The following is a 21,481-nucleotide window of genomic DNA, read 5'->3' as shown; positions in this document are numbered from 1 at the left end:
GCTGTACTGAAAAAGTGACTCAAGCTTGCGGTCTTCTATACTGACATTCAATACAAGTAATTTTTACAGCAAACTAAATATCTGATACAGACAATGTGTGTTTAACTAGCCATTTCAAACAGTTCTGAACGAGTTTAATGCCTAAAAAATCTGTATTTATTGCAGGGTTAATGTTTAGGAAAAAATGAGTCCTGCAAAATTTACATTTTTTTGTGAAAAGCGTGAGAAACAATTTCCATGCAGCTGTTACGTCCTATCCATGTAGCATTAATATTGGATGAAAAATTGGTTAATACCATGAATTCAATTTAAAACCTAAAACGGATGAAAAGTATTTGGTAAAACCCAAATTTAATATACACATTCTATAATCATGTCATTTTACATTGTTTTCATAGCAGTGTTGCTCTACTTTTTTTCTAGGTGTATAGTTTAGAAACTGACTTTCACATCTTCTTGTTGGTTTATAATTAATACATTGTTTTGATAAAGGGTATAATAATGCTGTATTTTTACTATCAGCGTGTATGTATGTTTGGTTTGATTTCATATATTGAAAGTGAGTGTCTATTATAGTCAGCCATCAATACCACAGAGTTAATGTGTATCTTTATGGAAAGTCTGTTCCTATTCTAGTTGTTCCAAGCATGAAATAAAATAAGATTAAAATTATTTTTTTTATTTTCTCATCAAAGAGTCTATTTCTTAGCGCCAGTCTTCTTTTGACTACCAGCTTTTCTAACTGTGACTGGTCTCTGACTTCTTATAATGGCACTTGCTCTTCGGACTGCAGCCTGAAATAATAATAAAACACATCAGGAACATGTGAGAACCAGATGCTCCGCAGGGCGTAGCTTTATACGACCGCAGAGGTTGAACCCTGAACGGTTGGGGCAAGTATGGACACAACATTCAAGCTGGATTCCGCTCTAAATTTGGATTGTGATTAAAAAGTTGACACAGCATAGGTTTCTGACACAGAATGAATGTATTCAAATGAACTTAAAATTTTTGTTTTCTCTTAGAGCAATTCACTATGCTGTTGAATATTAATCCTCTCAAAAAAATGTTTGAAGAAATTTTCTTTTTATTTATGAAATTTCAAATGATAAAAATTGAACCCAATTTTTTAATCACATCCCCCTTTCCCTTATTCCAAAACTAATTTCAATTAAAATATTCTAATGGAGTTTGCAACAATTACTACTCATTTAAATACATCATAAAATATTAAGATGTAAAAAAACTGCTTGTTATCACTGAATGGTAAAGATTATTTAAATTTATCAGTTGGTAGTAAAAAGTGAAAATACATTGTATATTGTATATAACAAAGATTTAAGTTGATTCTGGACAAAGAAAGATAACTCCAATTAAAAAAAATTCTTGCAGATATTTCTTGCTTACTATACTGGACAAAGAAAGATAACTCTTAATTAAAAAAAAATTTGCAATTTCACAATATTGTGAAATTAGATATTTCTTGCCATTGCACAATACTGTGCAATTGAAAAGACTTGCTATTGCACAATACTTAATATAATAATTTTAGATCCTGATTTGGACCAACTTGAAAACTGGGCCCATAATCAAAAATATAAGTACATGTTTAGATTCAGCATATCAAAGAGGCCCAAGAATTTAATTTTTGTTAAAATTAAACTTAGTTTAATTTTGGACCCTTTGCACTTTAATTTAGACCAATTTTAAAACTGGACCAAAAATTAAGAATCTACATACACAGTTAGATTTGGCATATCAAAGAACCCCAATTATTCAATTTTTGATGAAATCAAACAATGTTTAATTTTGGACCTCGATTTAGGCCAACTTGAAAACTGGGCCAATAATCAAAAATCTAAGTACATTTTTAGATTCAGCATATCAAAGAACCCCAAGGTTTCAATTTTAGTTAAATCAAACTAAGTTAAATTTTGGACCCTTTGGACCTTAATGTAGACCAATTTGAAAACGGGACCAAAAATTAAGAACCTACATACACAGTTAGATTCGGCATATTAAAGAACCCCAATTATTCAATTTTGATGAAATCAAACAAAGTTTAATTTTGGACCCTTTGGGCCCCTTTTTCCTTAACTGTTGGGACCAAAACTCCCAAAATCAATACCAACCTTCTTTTTGTGGCCATAAACATTGTGTTTAAATTTCATTGATTTCTATTTACTTTAACTAAAGTTATTGTGCGAAAACCAAGAATAATGCTTATTTGGGCCCTTTTTTGGCCCCTAATTCCTAAACTGTTGAAACCAAAACTCCCAAAATCAATCCCAACCTTTCTTTTGTGGTCATAAACCTTGTGTCAAAATTTCATAGATTTCTATTAACTTAAACTAAAGTTATAGTGTGAAAACCAAGAAATTACTTATTTGGGCCCTTTTTGGCCCCTAATTCTTAAAATGTTGGGACCAAAACTCCCAAAATCAATACCAGCCTTCCTTTTATGGTCATAAACCTTGTGTTAAAATTTCATAGATTTCTATTCACTTTTACTAAAGTTAGAGTGCGAAAACTAAAAGTATTCGGACGACGACGACGATGACGCCAACGTTATAGCAATATACGACGAAAATTTTTTCAAAATTTGCGGTCGTATAAAAACTGCATTTGACCCCTATGTTCTATTTTAAGTAACGGCGGCCATATTTTTTGATGGATCAAAAATACAAGCACAAACTTTGTGCTGGATAATCTTAGGAACAATCATGCTAAGTTTCATCCAAATCCATTCAATTGTTTCAGAGGAGAAGATTTTTTAAAGTTAGCAATTGTGATGAACAAATTGTGAAAAATTGTCATTAAAAGACAATAACCCCTTAAGGGGTCAATTGACAATTTTGGTCATATTAACTTATTTGTAGATCTTACTTTTCTGATTATTTTTGCTGTTTACAGTTTATCTTTATCTATAATAATATTCAAGATAATGACCAAAAACTGCAAAATTTCCTTAAAATTACCAATTAAGTGGCAGCAACCCAACAATGGGTTGTTTGATTCATCTGAAAATTTTAGGGCCGATAGATATTGACCTAATGAACATTTTTACCCCATGTCAGATTTGCTCTAAATGCTTTCGTTTTTGAGATATAAGCCAAAAACTGCATTTGACCCCTATGTTCTATTTTAAGTAACGGCGGCCATGTTTTTTGACGGATCAAAAATCGAAGCACACACTTAGTGCAGGATAATCTAAGGAACAATCTTGCCAAGTTTCATTCAAATCCATTCAGCAGTTTCAGAGGAGAAGATGTTTGAACCAGATGCTCCGCAGGGCGTAGCTTTATACGACCGCAGAGGTTGAACCCTGAACGGTTGGGGCAAGTATGGACACAACATTCAAGCTGGATTCCGCTCTAAATTTGGATTGTGATTAAATAGTTGACACAGCATAGGTTTCTGACACAGAATGAATGTATTCAAATGAACTTAAAATTTTTGTTTTCTCTTAGAGCAATTCACTATGCTGTTGAATATTAATCCTCTCCAAAAAATGTTTGAAGAAATTTTCTTTTTATTTATGAAATTTCAAATGATAAAAATTGAACCCAATTTTTTAATCACATCCCCCTTTCCCTTATTCCAAAACTAATTTCAATTAAAATATTCTAATGGAGTTTGCAACAATTACTACTCATTTAAATACATCATAAAATATTAAGATGTAAAAAAACTGCTTGTTATCACTGAATGGTAAAGATTATTTAAATTTATCAGTTGGTAGTAAAAAGTGAATATACATTGTATATTGTATATAACAAAGATTTAAGTTGATTCTGGACAAAGAAAGATAACTCCAATTAAAAAAAATTCTTGCAGATATTTCTTGCTTACTATACTGGACAAAGAAAGATAACTCTTAATTAAAAAAAAAATTGCTATATCACAATATTGTGAAATTAGATATTTCTTGCCATTGCACAATACTGTGCAATTGAAAAGACTGCTATTGCACAATACTTAATATAATAATTTTAGATCCTGATTTGGACCAACTTGAAAACTGGGCCCATAATCAAAAATCTAAGTACATGTTTAGATTCAGCATATCAAAGAGGCCCAAGAATTTATTTTTTGTTAAAAACAATCTTAGTTTAATTTTGGACCCTTTGCACTTTAATTTAGACCAATTTTAAAACTGGACCAAAAATTAAGAATCTACATACACAGTTACAGTGATCTGGAAGTTTTTTTTCACTTTGGGCCCAGGGCCCCTCAAATTAAATTCAATGGGCCATTTTAAAAAATAATGGGCCATGTTGTCAAATGAGTGGGCCATTCGAATTGACTTCTGTAAAAAAATAAAAAGTATCATTATTTTCTCATGTTTTGGAAAACAGGTGTTGGTACAAGTTTACCTTTATGATTTTAAATAATATTGTTCCTGTGATTCTGTAATTTCAATGAATATACAATAACTTCTTCCAAAACGGACAATATTAAAGATAAACCTTTATTTACAATATTTAAACTGTTACTGTTGCCTTGGCTTGTTCATGTTCGTTTTTTTTAACATTAAATTTGGGTCTTCGTTGATACCATACTCATTCCAGTCGTTCCGTATTAGAGGACATTTCAGGAATGTCCTCTGCTCTTCTTGTATTATTATTATTACTTCATCAAGATGACAAGAATAACAATAGAGAGTACCATTAATTGATAGAACAAAACAATAATTCGCTGAAGTCATGTTTACAAAATGTCAAAACGAGCCAAAGACCAAAAAATGACAAGGACAGTTAAGCGCCTTTTATGGAGACAAAAACTTTTTTCATAAAAAGGCTTAAGGGGTTTTCAATCGAAATAATAGCAAGCTAAACTAAATTAAAAGATTATTATTAGAGTTAAATTTCGTCTGTAATAGCCAAATTTCACAAATGTTAAGTTGTTTATAAAAAAATTATATCATGAATGATGGTTAATTGCGTTTTTTTGGGTTATCAGCTAAACCGCATGGTTCTATTATTACCATAGGAAAACACCCGAGACGTTAAACCGCATGGTTCTATTACCATAGGAAAACAACCGAGACGTCCTAAAAATATATGGGTGCTCCTATGATTGGAGGAACATTATACAGTTGTGTACACACACATGGCGGCACGGAACACGATCGGAAAACTATTTGACGATATCTAAACGTTTCGAAACGATGTGAAAAATATCGTGCGCCAGTTCTGGTAAATATGCGCTATAGGCGCAGGGCGCACGTCCTTCCCGATCACTGAGTTAGATTTGGCATATCAAAGAACCCCAATTATTCAATTTTTGATGAAATCAAACCATGTTTAATTTTGGACCTCGATTTGGGCCAACTTGAAAACTGGGCCAATAATAAAAAATCTAAGTACATTTTTAGATTCAGCATATCAAAGAACCCAAAGGTTTCAATTTTTGTTAAAATCAAACTAAGTTTAATTTTGGACCCTTTGGACCTTAATGTAGACCAATTTGAAAACGGGACCAAAAATTAAGAATCTACATACACAGTTAGATTCGGCATATTAAAGAACCCCAATTATTCAATTTTGATGAAATCAAACAAAATTTAATTTTGGACCCTTTGGACCCCTTTTTCCTTAACTGTTGGGACTAAAACTCCCAAAATCAATACCAACCTTCCTTTAATAATCATAAACCTTGTGTTTAAATTTCATAGATTTCTATTTACTTATACTAACGCTATGGTGCGAAAACCAAGAAAAATGCTTATTTGGGTACCTTTTTGGCCCCTAATTCCTAAACTGTTGGGACCGAAACTCCCAAAATCAATACCAACCTTCCTTTTGTGGTCATAAACATTGTGTTTAAATTTCATTGATTTCTATTTACTTTAACTAAAGTTATTGTGCGAAAACCAAGAATAATGCTTATTTGGGCCCTTTTTTGGCCCCTAATTCCTAAACTGTTGAAACCAAAACTCCCAAAATCAATCCCAACCTTTCTTTTGTGGTCATAAACCTTGTGTCAAAATTTCATAGATTTCTATTAACTTAAACTAAAGTTATAGTGCGAAAACCAAGAAAATGCTTATTTGGGCCCTTTTTGGCCCCTAATTCCTAAAATGTTGGGACCAAAACTCCCAAAATCTATACCAGCCTTCCTTTTATGGTCATAAACCATGTGTTAAAATTTCATAGATTTCTATTCACTTTTACTAAAGTTAGAGTGCGAAAACTAAAAGTATTCGGACGACGACGACGACGACGCCAACGTGATAGCAATATACGACGAAATTTTTTCAAAATTTGCGGTCGTATAAAAATAGATAATAACAGGATATTACATTAGTGATTTTAACAATATTTATGGCTATTCATTGGTGGGGAACATGTTTGAAGTAGTTAGATTCTAAAAAAAAGAAAGATCAACGCCGATATCCAAGAAAATCTGAGGGAAAGTTTTAGTGATCTGTATCAACAGCTATTTCTGCTTTCAAATAGACACTAGATACTGGGTAAGTAGACACTAGATACTAGGTAAGTAGACACTAGATACTAGGTAAGTAGACACTAGATACTGGGTAAGTAGACACTAGATACTGGGTAAGTAGACACTAGATACTAGGTAAGCAGACACTAGGTACTGGGTAAGTAGACACTAGATACTAGATAAGTAGACACTAGATACTGGGTAAGTAGACACTAGATACTGGGGTAAGTAGACACTAGATACTAGGTAAGAGTGGCACATGTAATGGTTATATATCAAGCATAATTGCAAGTTCAATTTCTAACACATACAACTACATCTTGACTGATTGCTCAATTTTCAGTGGCAAATATTTCATTATATTTAGAGCGAACAAATAAAATAGCAATTTAAAACTAGTTATGCACATTTTGATCCATTGTCCTTTTTTTTTTTTTTTTTTTTTTAAATGGACACTATTTGGCATTCATAAGAAAAAAATTTGCAGTTCAGTGACTTCCCTTGGACACTTTTCAGAATCTTATTAATTTATTTTCCATGAAAAATAGTACAAACCATTTTAAGATCTTTCCTGTATCTTTTATTTCTAATAAGAGTTCTGATGGAAGCCATTGTTCTCCTGGCACCTTTCTTCAGTTCTACTCTGGTGTAGGTTTTGTTGGGTTTTCTGTAGCCTTCAATAAAAAACCAACAATTACAATTTATCTGGCTTATCATTCAATACAAAATCTTTTTGTAAACTGACCTGTTCAATGGGGTTATTCGCAATATAACTAGCCTGCCTATTGCAAATGCTACCAGTAAATTAATCCTTCAAATTTTCAGACCCTTTAATTTGGATGAAAATGTTGCCTGTTTGACTGATGTACATGCATCATACTGAATAATTATGTTTATGCTGTTATCATACTTTGTTTTGCTAAAAGAAATATTTTACCCCTAAATATATATTTCAATATTTTTTTTCAATAAAGGAAAAAGAATTTCAAGAAAGGAAAGATTCTAGTATTGAGATATTAGTAGCAATAAGTACTTAGATGTACAAATTTACCTTCTTTAAGTTCATGAAGTTTAAAGATTGTAATAAAGTTTTACTAATGTCTAAGGAATCAGGGGTGATAACAAAGTAAGGTTTATCTGCACAAACAAATTACAAGTTAGATTTATACAATATATTCTTCAATCATGATGAGTGAAACAACTTAATTACTTTGAATGCAAAAAATGAAACTGGCCAGTATTAGCAGGTGTCATGACCTTACTTGGGTAACTCAAATCATAGAAATGATGGCTTGTGATAGCAAGGTATTTATTATCAATTATCAAAACAAATGTTGAAATACGTGTATCAATATAATGTTGTCAAAATAGCACATTTAACTTTTTCAACAGACTTGGCAATGACAACAATAAGGAGATGTCCATGCCCAGACTCATCAGTTTTGTCATGGGACACACCATCTATTTTTGAAGGGAATCATTATGTTCAAGAACAATATAGATATTCTACAAAGACCTCTGACATCTGCATTAATAGTTCTTTTCTCAAGTCCAACTTACCTTTGCTATTTTTAGTAATCATGACCACACCTTTACCATCTTTAGCTGGCTCAACGCCAACAGTTTTTCGGTTAACTAAACCATTATAACGGAAGCAATTCTTTGCTTTAAGATTATTGGGTTCCTGAAAAATAGAATTACATGTTGAGACATATATGGTTATAATTTAAGACCTTCGTACAGCATACAAGAGTTATTCTTCTAATAACATTTCTAAGTATTTTGAAAATCAAGGACCCTTCTACAGTGTATTTTCGTTTGTTTGTCTGAAGTGATCTGTATAAGAAGTAACTAACAAAATAAGACCATTTGGACAAAGACACCACTTACCCTACCAACATAATTATGTTTACCAATAGAAGATTTTAAAATATTAACTCTGGCTCTCTTTTTGTAAAATCAGTTTAACAAAATATTTTTCAAACTTTACAAGTTTATGTAGTCTAGTTATCTTACTACATTTTAACTGTTTTATCAATTTCACAATAAGAGATCTGCAGCAAAAATGCCAGGTAAAAAGCACTAAATGATAGCCTTTTGTTTGATGATTGGAAATTATCATCAATTTCAATGCCACTGCATCAGTCAAACAAGTAAGCTTGTTATATTCATTGTGATAACTTCACTCCCATAAGAGGTGTCAATAACTTCAGTCATCACTTGCAGAGGCACTGAAACCAGTGTGAAATAGAAAATGTTAAAGGTTTGAGGTACTTTTAAACAAGTATGGTTAAAGTGGCACCACCAAAAATAAAACTTGATCTGTATTTTGTGTTAAAATCTTAAGTTAGAGAACAAACAAGAGGCTGTCAGAGTGACAGCAAACTAGAATTATTAAAATTTATTCGTGTCCTGGTATTTTTTAATATCACAAGAACAATAACTGATGAACGGTGAACGTGAAAATATTCGATATCCGAATTAACCTTTATTTTGTCATCAGTAACAACATATTTAAATTTAAAAGCTATGGTTGAATGGTTCAATAGTAAATTCAACATCATGACTGGAAACACAATTTTTCAATCTTTGAAGAACCATAACTCCTTAACGATAAGTCAAAATCATCATCATTGAACTTGACCTCTATTTTGTCATCAGTAAGTTGAAGTAACAACATATTAAAATTTTAAAAGCTTTGGTTGAACGGTTCAGGAGTAAATGCACGGACAACATTTGACTGCCCCCCACTCGACCAGCCACCTACCTGCCCGCTGTACATTTCCAAATCAATGAGACATTTTTGTCCCAGAAATTCTGTTTAAAACAATTTTAGGACATACAGATGTACTAAAAGACCCCTCTGCTGTGAAGGGATCATAAAACATGTTTTCATGGAGCAAATGTTATTACATTGTACCTACATACTCTACCTAATTTGTTTTAATCCAAAATTATCATGTTTTTCAATGCCACTGCATCAGTCAAACAAGTAAGCTTGTTATATTCATTGTGATAACTTCACTCCCATAAGAGGTGTCAATAACTTAAGTCATCACTTGCAGAGGCACTGAAACCAGTGTTTGATATAGAAAATGTAAAAAGTCTGAGGTACTTTTAAACAAGTATGGTTAAAGTGGCACCACCAAAAATAAAACATCTGTATTTTGTGTTAAAATGAATGAGCATTGTGTTTAAGATTCAAAATATTTAGTTGCAGCAAACTTTAGTTAGAGAACAAAAAACAATTTTGGGACACACAGATGTACTGAAAGACCCCTCTGCTATGAAGGGATCATAAAAAATGTTTTCATGGAGCAAATGTTATTGTTATCACCTTCATACTCTACCTAATTTTTTTTATCCAAAATTATCCTAATTTTCAATGCCACTGCATCAGTCAAACAAGTAAGCTTGTTATATTCATTGTGATAACTTCACTCCCATAAGAGGTGTCAATAACTTAAGTCATCACTTGCAGAGGCACTGAAACCAGTGTTTGAAATAGAAAATATAAAAGGTCGGAGGTCTTTTTAAACTAGAACAACTATTAAAGGGGACACCACCAAAAATCTAACATGATCTGTATTTTGTGTATCAAGTTTCATATTTGGTTGCATCAAACTAAAGTTAGAGAACAGAAACAATTTCCATGAATTTTGGGACACAGGGATGTTCAGGAGTAAACCTTAATGACCCCTCTGCTACAGCAGGGGGTTAAAATTGTTTTCATCTAGCAAATGGATTATTCTACCAACCCTACCCTTTTCTTTGAAGGTGGAAGAGGAAACACATTATTTATTTATTTTGGCAAGACTTGAGTGGATAAACTAATATGAAATCAACCGACCATAATCTATGCACACTCAGAAATTATTTTGTCCAAGACCATTTCAATTCTTTTAGTCTTTTAACAGAAAGGATCTGCTGACAAAATGATAGCCTTTTGCTTGATGATCCAGAATTATCATCAATTTCAATGTCACTGCATCAGTCTTACAAGTAAGCTTGTTATATTCATTGTGATAACTTCACTCCCACAAGAGGTGTCAATAACTCAGGGTTTCCGCTGGCGGTCGCCATTTTCGCAATTTGCGAAAAAATAATAATTGTGGCGATTAAAATTCGGCGATAGAAATATATATAACGATTTATTTTCAGACATCTTGTTTATTTATCTTTTTTCGGGTTTCTCTGACTTTACCGATCAGACAATACTCAGAATTCACCTTGAACTCGTTAAGATTTTGACAAAAAAATCAATAATCAGCTGATTTCATACATAGCTAGGCCAAAAAAAAAAAATAGGTGTGTTTCCTGTTGCATGCCCAAAAAAATTAGGGTCGGTAGGTAGGTATTTTTTTTTTTTTTTTTTTTTTTTTTACTGGCCTGCTTCGGTTGTTTTTTGTGTATTTTTATAATCAGTTTGTTATTCTATCAGGTTATTTTCATCAGTTCATTGTATAAAGTATACAAGATATGAATAGTCCATGTTCAAAAGTTGCAGAAGACTTGGCCAGGACTTCCAGCTTATAAAATTTTCAAACTTTTCAGAACTGATACGCCATCTGTACGGGTCAGGCTATAGTCTTACACAGAAAGCCCATCAAAGTCTGTCTCAGCAAAGACCTGTTTTATAATCAGTTTCTTTCAGACAATTTAGTTCACAGAACTGATGCCAGCTTTTCTACAAATACCAAATATTAATAACATGATAGAGGGATGGGTGAAAATCTTTGAAATTTTGATTATATACTAGCTGTTTAAAAGAAAATCAATTACAAATTGAGTTTTGGGGCTATGGTTGAGCAAATATCAGATATTAAAAGTAAATTTAATCCTAAATTGAACGTTTGGCTTCCCTCTTGTATTAGAAAAGACTGTCAGAAGTAAATGCCAAAACATTGTAAACTTGTTATACTGTCAATTTTATTCCTATAACACACTTTGACTGATGGCCATAGCAGAAGCCATGCCGTTGTTTGACTTCAATCTGTATCACACAAATGCTTACTGTATTAAAATTTTATTTGAAATCAAACGTTTAAAAGATGCCATTCAAAGGCTATACTAAACAAAAACCGTTTCCGGAAAAAAACGAAAAAAATCCGGATTTTTTTATTTTTTATTTTTTTTCCGGGAAAAAAAAGTTAGGGTCAGCGCCAAAAAATTAGGGTCGGTCGGGCGACCGGAAACACACCTACTTTTTTTTTTGGCCTTATCGACATCAAAGGACTAATTAATAAAGGTGTTGATTGTATGATATGACAAAATGATATGGTTAAATGGCTTCTGTCACTTGTCACAAAAAGGATGTATAAACCACTTTGCGAAGCACGTGTTTGAAGCAAAATTTTTACGCCTCCTCTTTAATGAAAGTCCAGAAAAGAAAATTGTTGCTATGACGAAAAATGTTCAAAAGCAAGAAAGGTCTCTGATTTAAAACTTTATCATTTAACTTTCATATAGATCATTGATTTAAGTGGGTACTTCAAAGTCGTTTCAGTGACACACATGTTTCAAGTATATTCATGTAGTTTTACTTATTTACGATAGTCTAAAAAAGAAAACTGTCGTTATCATGTTTATGAAGAAATCTATTCAAAAGGTTTGCATGAAATAACCCTACAATGTAATTACTACACATTAGACGAGGTCTCAATTCCAAGTGATAAGATGCTTCGTTTTGTTGTAAAAACCACTTCTTTTTTAGGGGGGGGGGGGCTGGCAAAAAGGAAAATTAAAAAAAAATAGATATATGTGATACTTGGCGAAAAAAATTATAAAGTGGCGAAAAATATTTTGTTTTGGCGAAAGAGGTGGCGAAAAAAACTATTGACCCAGGGGAAACCCTGCAATAACTTAAGTCATCACTTGCAGAGGCACTGAAACCAGAGTGTGAAATAGAAAATGTTAAAGGTTTGAGGTACTTTTAAACAAGTATGGTTAAAGTGGCACCACCAAAAATAAAACTTGATCTGTATTTTGTGTTAAAAAGGTAAGCATTGTGTTCAAGGTTCAAAATATTTTGTTGCAGCAAACTTCAGTTAGAGAACAAAAAACAATTTTGGGACAAACAGATGTACTGAAAGACCCCTCTGCTATGAAGGGATCATAAAAAACGTTTTCATGGAGCAAATGTTATTGTTATCACCTTCATACTCTACCTAATTTTTTTTATCCAAAATTATCATAATTTTCAATACCACTGCATCAGTCAAACAAGTAAGCTTGTTATATTCATTGTGATAACTTCACTCCCATAAGAGGTGTCAATAACTTAAGTCATCACTTGCAGAGGCACTGAAACCAGTGTTTGAAATAGAAAATGTAAAAGGTCTGAGGTCTTTTTAAACTAGAACAACTATTAAAGGGGACACCACCAAAAATCTAACATGATCTGTATTTTGTGTATCAAGTTTCATATTTGGTTGCATCAAACTAAAGTTAGAGAACGGAAACCAATTTTCATGAATTTTGGGACATAGGGATGTACAGAAGTAAACCTTAATGACCCATCTGCTACAGCAGGGGGTTAAAATTGTTTTCATCTAGCAAATGGATTATTCTACCAACCATACCCTTTTCTTTGAAGGTGGAAGAGGAAACACTTTATTTATTTTGGCAAGACTTTAGTTGATAAACTAATACAAGACCATTTCAATTCTTTTAGTCTTTTAACAGAAAGGATCTGCTGAAAAACTTACAGAAGGGCACAAAATGATAGCCTTTTGCTTGATGATCCAGAATTATCATCAATTTAAATGCCACTGCATCAGTCAAACATGTAAGCTTGTTATATTCATTGTGATAACTTCACTCCCATAAGAGGTGTCAATAACTTCAGTCATCACTTGCAGAGGCACTGAAACCAGAGTGTGAAATAGAAAATGTAACAGGTCTGAGGTACTTTTAAACAAGTATGGTTAAAGTGGCACCACCAAAAATAAAACTTGATCTGTATTTTGTGTTAAAATGAATAAGCATTGTGTTTAAGATTCAAAATATTTAGTTGCAGCAACTCCAAGTTAGAGAACAAAAATCAATTTTGTGACGTACAGATGTACTGAAAGACCCCTCTGCCATGGAGGGATCATTAACCATGTTTTCATTGAACAAATGTTATCACCTACATACTCTTAGTTTACCTAATTTTTTTTATCCAAATTTATCATAATTTTCAATGCCACTGCATCAGTCAAACAAGTAAGCTTGTTATATTCATTGTGATAACTTCACTCCCATAAGAGGTGTCAATAACTTAAGTCATCACTTGCAGAGTCACTGAAGCCGTTGTATGAAATAGAAAATGTTATAGGTTGGAAAATCAAACTTGATGGGTATTTGTTTTGGTAGGCATTGTGTATAAGTTTCATAATATTTGACTGCAGAATTTATAACTTGGGGAACTAAAACCGATTTTTGGATGTGTAGTAGTAAATCTTGATGACCCCTCTGCTACAGCAGGGGATAACAATGATTTCATAAAGCAAAAAGTTTTTTTGAAAGTGAAATAGCAAACACACTATTTATTTGGCCCAACTCAGTGGTTGCTAAACTAAAACAAAATCAACCAACTATTATCTATACATTCAGGATCAATATAATTAAATTATAATTCAATTTGTCATTTTACAGAAAGGATCTACAGAAAGTCTTGCAGATGAAAGGAACAAATTGATAGCCTTTTGCAAGATGATAAAAATTTATCATGGTTTTCAATACCACTGCATCAGTCAAACAAGTAAGCTTGTTATATTCATTGTGATAACTTCACTCCCATAAGAGGTGTCAATAACTTAAGTCATCACTTGCAGAGGCACTGAAACCAGAGTTTAAAATAGAAAATATAAAGGTTTGAGATCTTTTTAAACTAGAACGGCGAAAGGGACTCCACCAAAAATTGAACATGATCTGTATTTTGTGTATCAAGTTTCATATTTAGTTGCAGCAAACTAAAGTTAGAGAAAGGAAACCAATTTTCATGAATTTGGGACATAGGGATGTACAGAAGTAAACCTTAATGACCCCTCTGCTACAGCAGGCGGTTAAAATTGTTTTCATCTAGCAAATGGTTTAACCTACCAACACTACCCTTTTCTTTGAAGGTGGAAGAGGAAACACTTTATTTATTTTGGCAAGACTTTAGTTGATAAACTAATACAAGACCATTTCAATTCTTTTAGTCTTTTAACAGAAAGGATCTGCTGAAAAACTTACAGAAGGGCACAAAATGATAGCCTTTTGCTTGATGATCCAGAATTATCATCAATTTAAATGCCACTGCATCAGTCAAACATGTAAGCTTGTTATATTCATTGTGATAACTTCACTCCCATAAGAGGTGTCAATAACTTAAGTCATCACTTGCAGAGGCACTGACACCCGTGTTTGAAATAAAGGTTTGAAAGTCAAACTTGATCTAGTAGGCATTGTGTATAAGTTTCATAATATTTAACTGCAGAATTTAAAACTTGGGGCACTGAAACTGATTCTTTGATGTGCAGGAGTAAATCTTGATCTCTGCTACAGCAGGGGCATAACAATGGTTGTATGAAGCAATAAGTTTTTTTGAAAGTGAAATAGCAAACACACTATTTAATAGATCCAACTCAGTGGTTTCTAAACTAAAACAAAATCAACCAACCATTCAGGGTCATTATTGTTCACTTATAATTCAAACGTTTCAGTTATTTCACAGAAAGGATCTACAGAAAATCTTACAGATGAAAGGCACAAGTTGATAGCATTTTGATAGATAATATTGAAATTATCAAAATTTTCAATGTCACTGCATCAGTCTCACAAGTAAGCTTGTTATATTCATTGTGATAACTTCACTCCCATAAGAGGTGTCAATAACTTAAGTCATCACTTGCAGAGTCACTGAAACCAGTGTTTGATATAGAAAATATAACAGGTTTGAAAATCAAACTGGATATCACCTGTATTTAGTGGTAGAAGGCATTGTGTTTAAGTTTCATAATATTTGGTTGCAGAATTTAAAACTTGGGGAACTGAAACTGTTTTGAATGTCCAGGAGTAAATCTTGATGACATCTCTGTTACAGCTAGGGGCATAACAATTTTTTCGAAGGTGAAATAGCAAACACTATTTATTTTGGCCTCACTCAGTGGTTGATAAACTAAATCAACATCAACCATTTATAATCTATACATTCAGGATCAATATTATTTAATTATAATTCAAACTTGATCTGTATTTTGTGTTAATAAGCATTGTGTACAAGTTTCATAACATAAAGTTGAGGCTACATGTTCTTAAGTTACAGAATGCAGGAAATTTTCAACATTTTTTTTTCTTTTTTAAACTGGCATACATGTAACTCTAGTAAGGTAAAAGTATCACCACCAAATTCAATTTTCAATTGTATTTTGTGGGAGTAGCCATAGTGTATAAGTTTCATAATATTTGGATGCTTAAAACTAAAGTTGAGAACAGGAACACATTTTTGGACAAACAGGAGAAAATCTTTATGACCCCTCTGCTACTATGGCTAAAGCAGGCATAAAAAATGTTTTCATAAACTTAAAAGCAAAAAGTAACCTACCCTCAGCGTTCTTAATGAATTTTTGTGAGGTGAAATAGGAAACACATAATTAGTTTATGTTGACATGACACAGTGTTTGATAAACTAATAATAAATCAACCAACCATAACCAATTCACACTCAGGATAATTTTTTCCAAGACCGATTCATTCAGTCATTTCACAGAAATTAAAGGATCTGCAGAAAACTTAAGATGAAAGGCCAAAATGTAATGTATTTTGCTAGAAGATCCAAAATTATCATAATTTTAAATGCCACTGCATCAGTCAAACAAGTAAGCTTGTTATATTCATTGTGATAACTTCACTCCCATAAGAGGTGTCAATAACTTAAGTCATCATTTGCAGAGGCACTGAAACCAGTGTTTGATATAGAAAATTAAATGTAAAAGATTTTGAGGAGAGAGAAATGTTAAAGTTGCACCACCAAAAATCAAACATGATATGTATACTTATGATACTCCCATAAGAGGTGTCAATAACTTAAGTCATCACTTGCAGAAGCACTGACACCCGTGTTTGAAATAGTTTGAAATAGAAAATGTAATTGGTTTGAAAATCAAACAGGATCTGTATTTTGTGGTAGTAGGCATTGTGTTTAAGTTTCACAATATTTGGTTGCAGAATTTAAAACTTGGGGAACTAAACAGTTTTGGATGTCCAGGAGTTAATCTTGATGACTCCTTTGCTACAGCAGGGGCATAACGATGTTTTCAAATAGCAAAATGTTTTTTCGAAGGTGAAATAGCAAACACTTTTTATTTTGGCCTGACTCAGTGGTTGATAAACTAAATCAATATCAACCATCCATAATCTATACATTCAGGATCAATATTATTTAATTATAATTCAATTGTTTCAGTCATTTTACAGAAAGAATCTACAGAAAATCTTACAGATGAAAGGCACAAATTGATAGCCTTTAGCTAGATAATATTAAAATTATTATCTTCAATGCCACTGCATCAGTCTTACAAGTAAGCTTGTTATATTCATTGTGATAACTTCACTCCCATAAGAGGTGTCAATAACTTAAGTCATCACTTGCAGAGGCACTGAAACCAGATTTTGAAATTGAAAATGTAAAAAGTTTGAGGTCTTTTTAAACTAGAAATATTGAAGTGGCTCCACCAAAAATCTGACATTATGATTATCTGTATTTAAGGTTTATAAACATAGTGTACAAGTTAAATGACCTTCAGTTGAGACTTACATTTGTACTTAAGGTCCATAATAAAAATAAATTCAGCAATTTTACCAGTTTTAAACCAACAGTAACTCTAGAAAAGTTAAAGTCACACCAGCAGACAATGCTGCAATCCAAATTTCAAACTTGATCTGTAATTTGTGGTATTTGGCCTTGTGTATAAGTTTCGTGATGTTTGGTTGCTGCAAACTTAAGTTAGATAATGGAAACCAATTATGGGATTTAAGGATGTACAGGAGTAAATCTTCATTACTCCTCTGCTACAGACACAGCATAAAAATGTTTCCATAAAGGAAAATATTTTTACTAACTACTGGTACATTGTACATAATTTAATTGGAGGTAAAATAGGAAACACAAAATCAATCTATTTTGGCCTGACAAAGTGGTTGAATAACTTATATGAAATTAACCAACCATAATCTATCTACACTCATGACCAATTTTGTCCAAGACCAATTCAATTCTTTTGTCATTTTACTGAAAGGATCTACGTACAGAAAACTTACAGAAGGGTACAAATTGATAGCTTATCGTGTGATGATCCAAAATTACCATGTGTTTCAAAGCCACTGCATCAGTCTCACAAGTAAGCTTGTTATATTCATTGTGATAACTTCACTCCCATAAGAGGTGTCAATAACTTCAGTCATCACTTGCAGAGGCACTGAAACCAGTGTTTGATATAGAAAATGTAACTGGTTTGAAAATTAAACTGGTCTGTATTTTGTGGTAGTAGGCATTGTGTTTAAGTTTCATAATATTTGGTTGCAGAATTTAAAACTTGGGGAACTGAAACTGTTTTGGACGTCCAGAATTAAATCTTGATGACCCACCCCTCTGTTACAGCAGGGGCATAACAATGTTTTCATGAAGCAAAAAGTTTTTTCCAAGGTGTAATAACTAACAACTTTTATTTTGGCCTGACTCAGTGGTTGATAAACTAAATCAACATCAACCATCCATAATCTATACATTCAGGATCAATATTATTTAATTATAATTCAATTGTTTCAGTCATTTTACAGAAAGGATCTACAGAAAATCTTACAGATGAAAGGCACAAATTGATAGACTTTTGAAAGATAACATTAAAATTATCAAAATTTTCAATGTCACTGCATCAGTCAATCAAGTAAGCTTGTTATATTCATTGTGATAACTTCACTCCCATAAGAGGTGTCAATAACTTAAGTCATCACTTGCAGAAGCACTGAAACCAGATTTTTAAATAGAAAATGTAACAGGTTTGAAGGTTTTTTTAACGTTAGACCAGTTAAAGTGGCACTACCAAAAATCCAACTTGATCTGTATTTTGTGTTAATAAGAATTGTGTACTAGTTTCATAACATACAGTTAAGGCTACTTTAACTTAAATTACAGAATGCAGGAAATTTGCAACATTTTTCTCTTTTTTAAACCGGCATAACTCCAGAAAGGTTTAAGTATCACCACCCAGAGTTCGAGAAATCTTTTTTCCCCTGGTGGTCCTTGAAGAAAATTTGCTGGTCCTCACTATTAATCTATTGAAAAATACTAAAATTGTGTCAGTCCTATGGAAAATTTTGGTGGTGAAATCCTGAGGACTGACACTTTTCGCCAACTCTGACCACCAAATTCAATTTTCAATTGTAGTTTGTGGGAGTAGTCATAGTGTACAAGTTTCATAATATGTGGATGCTTAAAACTAAAGTTGAGAACAGAAACACATTTTTGGACATACAGGAGAAAATCTTTATGACCACCTCCTACTATGGCTAAAGCAGGCATAAAAATGTTTTCATTAACCTCAAAGCAAAAAGTTTAACCTACCCTAGGCGTTCTTTAACTTTTTTGAGGTGAAATAGGAAACACATAATTAGTTTATGTTGAAATGAGACAGTGGTTGATAAACTTATAATAAATCAACCAACCATAACCAATTCACCCTCAGGATCTGCAGTAAACCTTAAGATGAAGGGCCAAAATGTTATGTTTTTCGTTAGATGATCCAAAATCATCATAATTTTGTATGTAACTGCATCAGTCAAACAAGTAAGCTTGTTATATTCATTGTGATAACTTCACTCCCATAAGAGGTGTCAATAACTTCAGTCATCACTTGCAGAGGCACTGAAACCAGTGTTTGAAATAGAAAATGTAACAGGTTTGAAAATCAAACTGGATCTGTATTTTGTGGTAGTAGGCATTGTGCCAGTTTCATAATATTTGGTTGCAGAATTCAAAACTTGGGGAAGTGAAACTGTTTTGGATGTCCAGAAGTAAATTTTGATGACCCCTCTGTTACAGCAGGGGCATAACAATCTTTTCATAAAGCAAAATGTTTTTTTGAAGGTGAAATAGCAAACACTTTTTCAGTGGTAGATAAACTTAAATCGACATCAACCATCCATAATCTATACATTCAGGATCAATATTATTCAATTATAATTCAATTGTTTCAGTCATTTTACAGAAAATCTTACAGATGAAAGGCACAAATTGATAGCCTTTTGCTAGATAATATTAAAATTGTCAAAATGTCAATACCACTGCATCAGTCAAACAAGTAAGCTTGTTATATTCATTGTGATAACTTCACTCCCATAAGAGGTGTCAATAACTTAAGTCATCACTTGCAGAGGCACTGAAACCAGTGTTTGAAATTGAAAATTAAATGTTAAAGATTTTGAGAAGAGAAAAATGTTAAAGTTGCACCACCAAAAATCAAACATGATATGTATACTTATGATACTCCCATAAGAGGTGTCAATACTTAAGTCATCACTTGCAGAAGTACTGAAACCATTGTTTGAAATATTTTTAAACTAGAACCGTTTTTGGTATTGTTTTGTTAATTTTGCACTCCATAGAATTTAACAAAGCTCAAAAGATTAATTGATCAATAGAAAGCTTTGTTTTATACTGCACTTGCATTGTTGTTCAAGATGGTGCAATGTTAGTCGACAAAGTTAGTGAGAAAGATAATTCATCTAGAAAGTAAAGAAATGATGGTATTATTGATAAATGACTTGATTTTTACACTTCCGGTTATGAAGCCTATTTATTCTGAGACTTACACAAAAGAATAAGTAAAGCAATGGCAAACAACTTGACATTAACAAAAGTTCATGTTGGATTAAACTTACCGCAACAGCTGACATGGTGCTCTCTTTCACAGTTGCTGGGGAAACAATGTAAGAAGTTTTATACCCTAGTTTTGTGGTGTTTTTCGATTCCAGAAAAACGTGTTTACCCCATAAATCTGGGATCACCCTACGTTTTATGACTTGAGCCCAACCTGTTAAGTATACTTACAGTGCTGAAGGTCTGTCTGCTACCTTTCAACAAGTAACTGGAATTGTTTCTGATGATTAACCACTGTAGATCTGCAGACATTGCCATTTTGTCTGGTCTGAAAATATCAAAAGTAGATACTTTACATTGGCAGCTGCATATACACAACTACTGTAGATGTACTATTTTAGTCTTCACCTCTGACATAAATAAAGGAAATTTTGTAATGCAGAGGCAGTCGAAAATAAACTGACAATGCTACTGATTTTACAACTGGGAGACATTTTTGAAATATGCGACTTACATACCTTGTGTTATACTGATCATGAAGTATATGGGTTTAACAATCAAGGTCAAGTGCCTGTGATCGCTGATGTACAAGAGCAGGGAATACTATTTCAAATTGAACTTCAAGCACGATATAATTTATAAATAATGCAGAAACTAAATTTTCATATGCAGTTTGTTAGAGATATGTTTAAGTGAAAAAATCGAGAAGTGTCTAGCCATTATACAGTTTTAAAAGCGCAACTGAATTTCAACAGAACAAGAACGAAATATAAATTTGGCCAAAGTAGAAAAAGGGGGGAACAGAGCTGAAACCTTTTAGACTATGGAATTCAAACTAAATGGTTCATTTTAAATTATTTCTGACAGTCATTTCCTTTGCCAAACTATGGGAAAAGACTGTTTTATTTCATTCAGTGGAAAATTGTTAGGTATAAATGTGGAAAACTGCAAAGTTAAGCAGCGTGTTAGATCCACATGTTATACCTTAGGTGAGCAGTGAAAAAGAGGCCCTGTCAGAACTTCTTTCAGCTGTTTTCCGGTTACTTAAATTATTAGAAATGTGTATATTTTTTTACTTAGAAAAGGGATAAAATACACTCTATCGTAAATTACACAGTGATTAATTATATAATAAGTTAAGAAATGAATTTGAACTTATTATTTATTGAACTATTTTTTATCAATTTT

General features: G+C 32.5%; 1 protein-coding gene across 1 annotated transcript; it reads right to left on the bottom strand.

Moving 5' to 3' along the window:
* Positions 1 to 663: 663 nt before the first annotated feature.
* LOC134707793 (large ribosomal subunit protein eL28-like) lies at positions 664 to 21,321 on the bottom strand. The gene is made up of 5 exons (XM_063567837.1): positions 21,278 to 21,321; positions 20,525 to 20,621; positions 8,011 to 8,134; positions 7,006 to 7,124; positions 664 to 794 (listed from the first exon to the last, which is right to left on the bottom strand). The coding sequence occupies exons 2-5, from the start codon at positions 20,609 to 20,611 to the stop codon at positions 699 to 701; spliced, it is 426 nt and encodes a 141-aa protein (XP_063423907.1). The 5' UTR covers positions 20,612 to 20,621; positions 21,278 to 21,321; the 3' UTR covers positions 664 to 698.
* Positions 21,322 to 21,481: the final 160 nt, after the last annotated feature.

Source organism: Mytilus trossulus, chromosome 2 (genome assembly GCF_036588685.1).
Source record: "Mytilus trossulus isolate FHL-02 chromosome 2, PNRI_Mtr1.1.1.hap1, whole genome shotgun sequence".
Classification (NCBI taxonomy): domain Eukaryota; kingdom Metazoa; phylum Mollusca; class Bivalvia; order Mytilida; family Mytilidae; genus Mytilus; species Mytilus trossulus.
The sequence above is the reverse complement of the archived record's forward strand: the minus strand, read 5'-3'. Positions and strand labels throughout refer to the sequence as shown.

What these genes read in the sequence shown, in the direction of transcription:
- LOC134707793 (XM_063567837.1), bottom strand. Translation starts at nt 20,611, where the DNA reads ATGGCAATGTCTGCAGATCTACAGTGGTTAATCATCAGAAACAATTCC. An exon ending in GATTACTAAAAATAGCAAAG is followed by an intron (nt 7,125 to 8,010) that starts GTAAGTTGGACT and finishes TTTTTATTGAAG; the next exon opens with GCTACAGAAAACCCAACAAA. An exon ending in ACAGGAAAGATCTTAAAATG is followed by an intron (nt 795 to 7,005) that starts GTTTGTACTATT and finishes TTATTATTTCAG; the next exon opens with GCTGCAGTCCGAAGAGCAAG.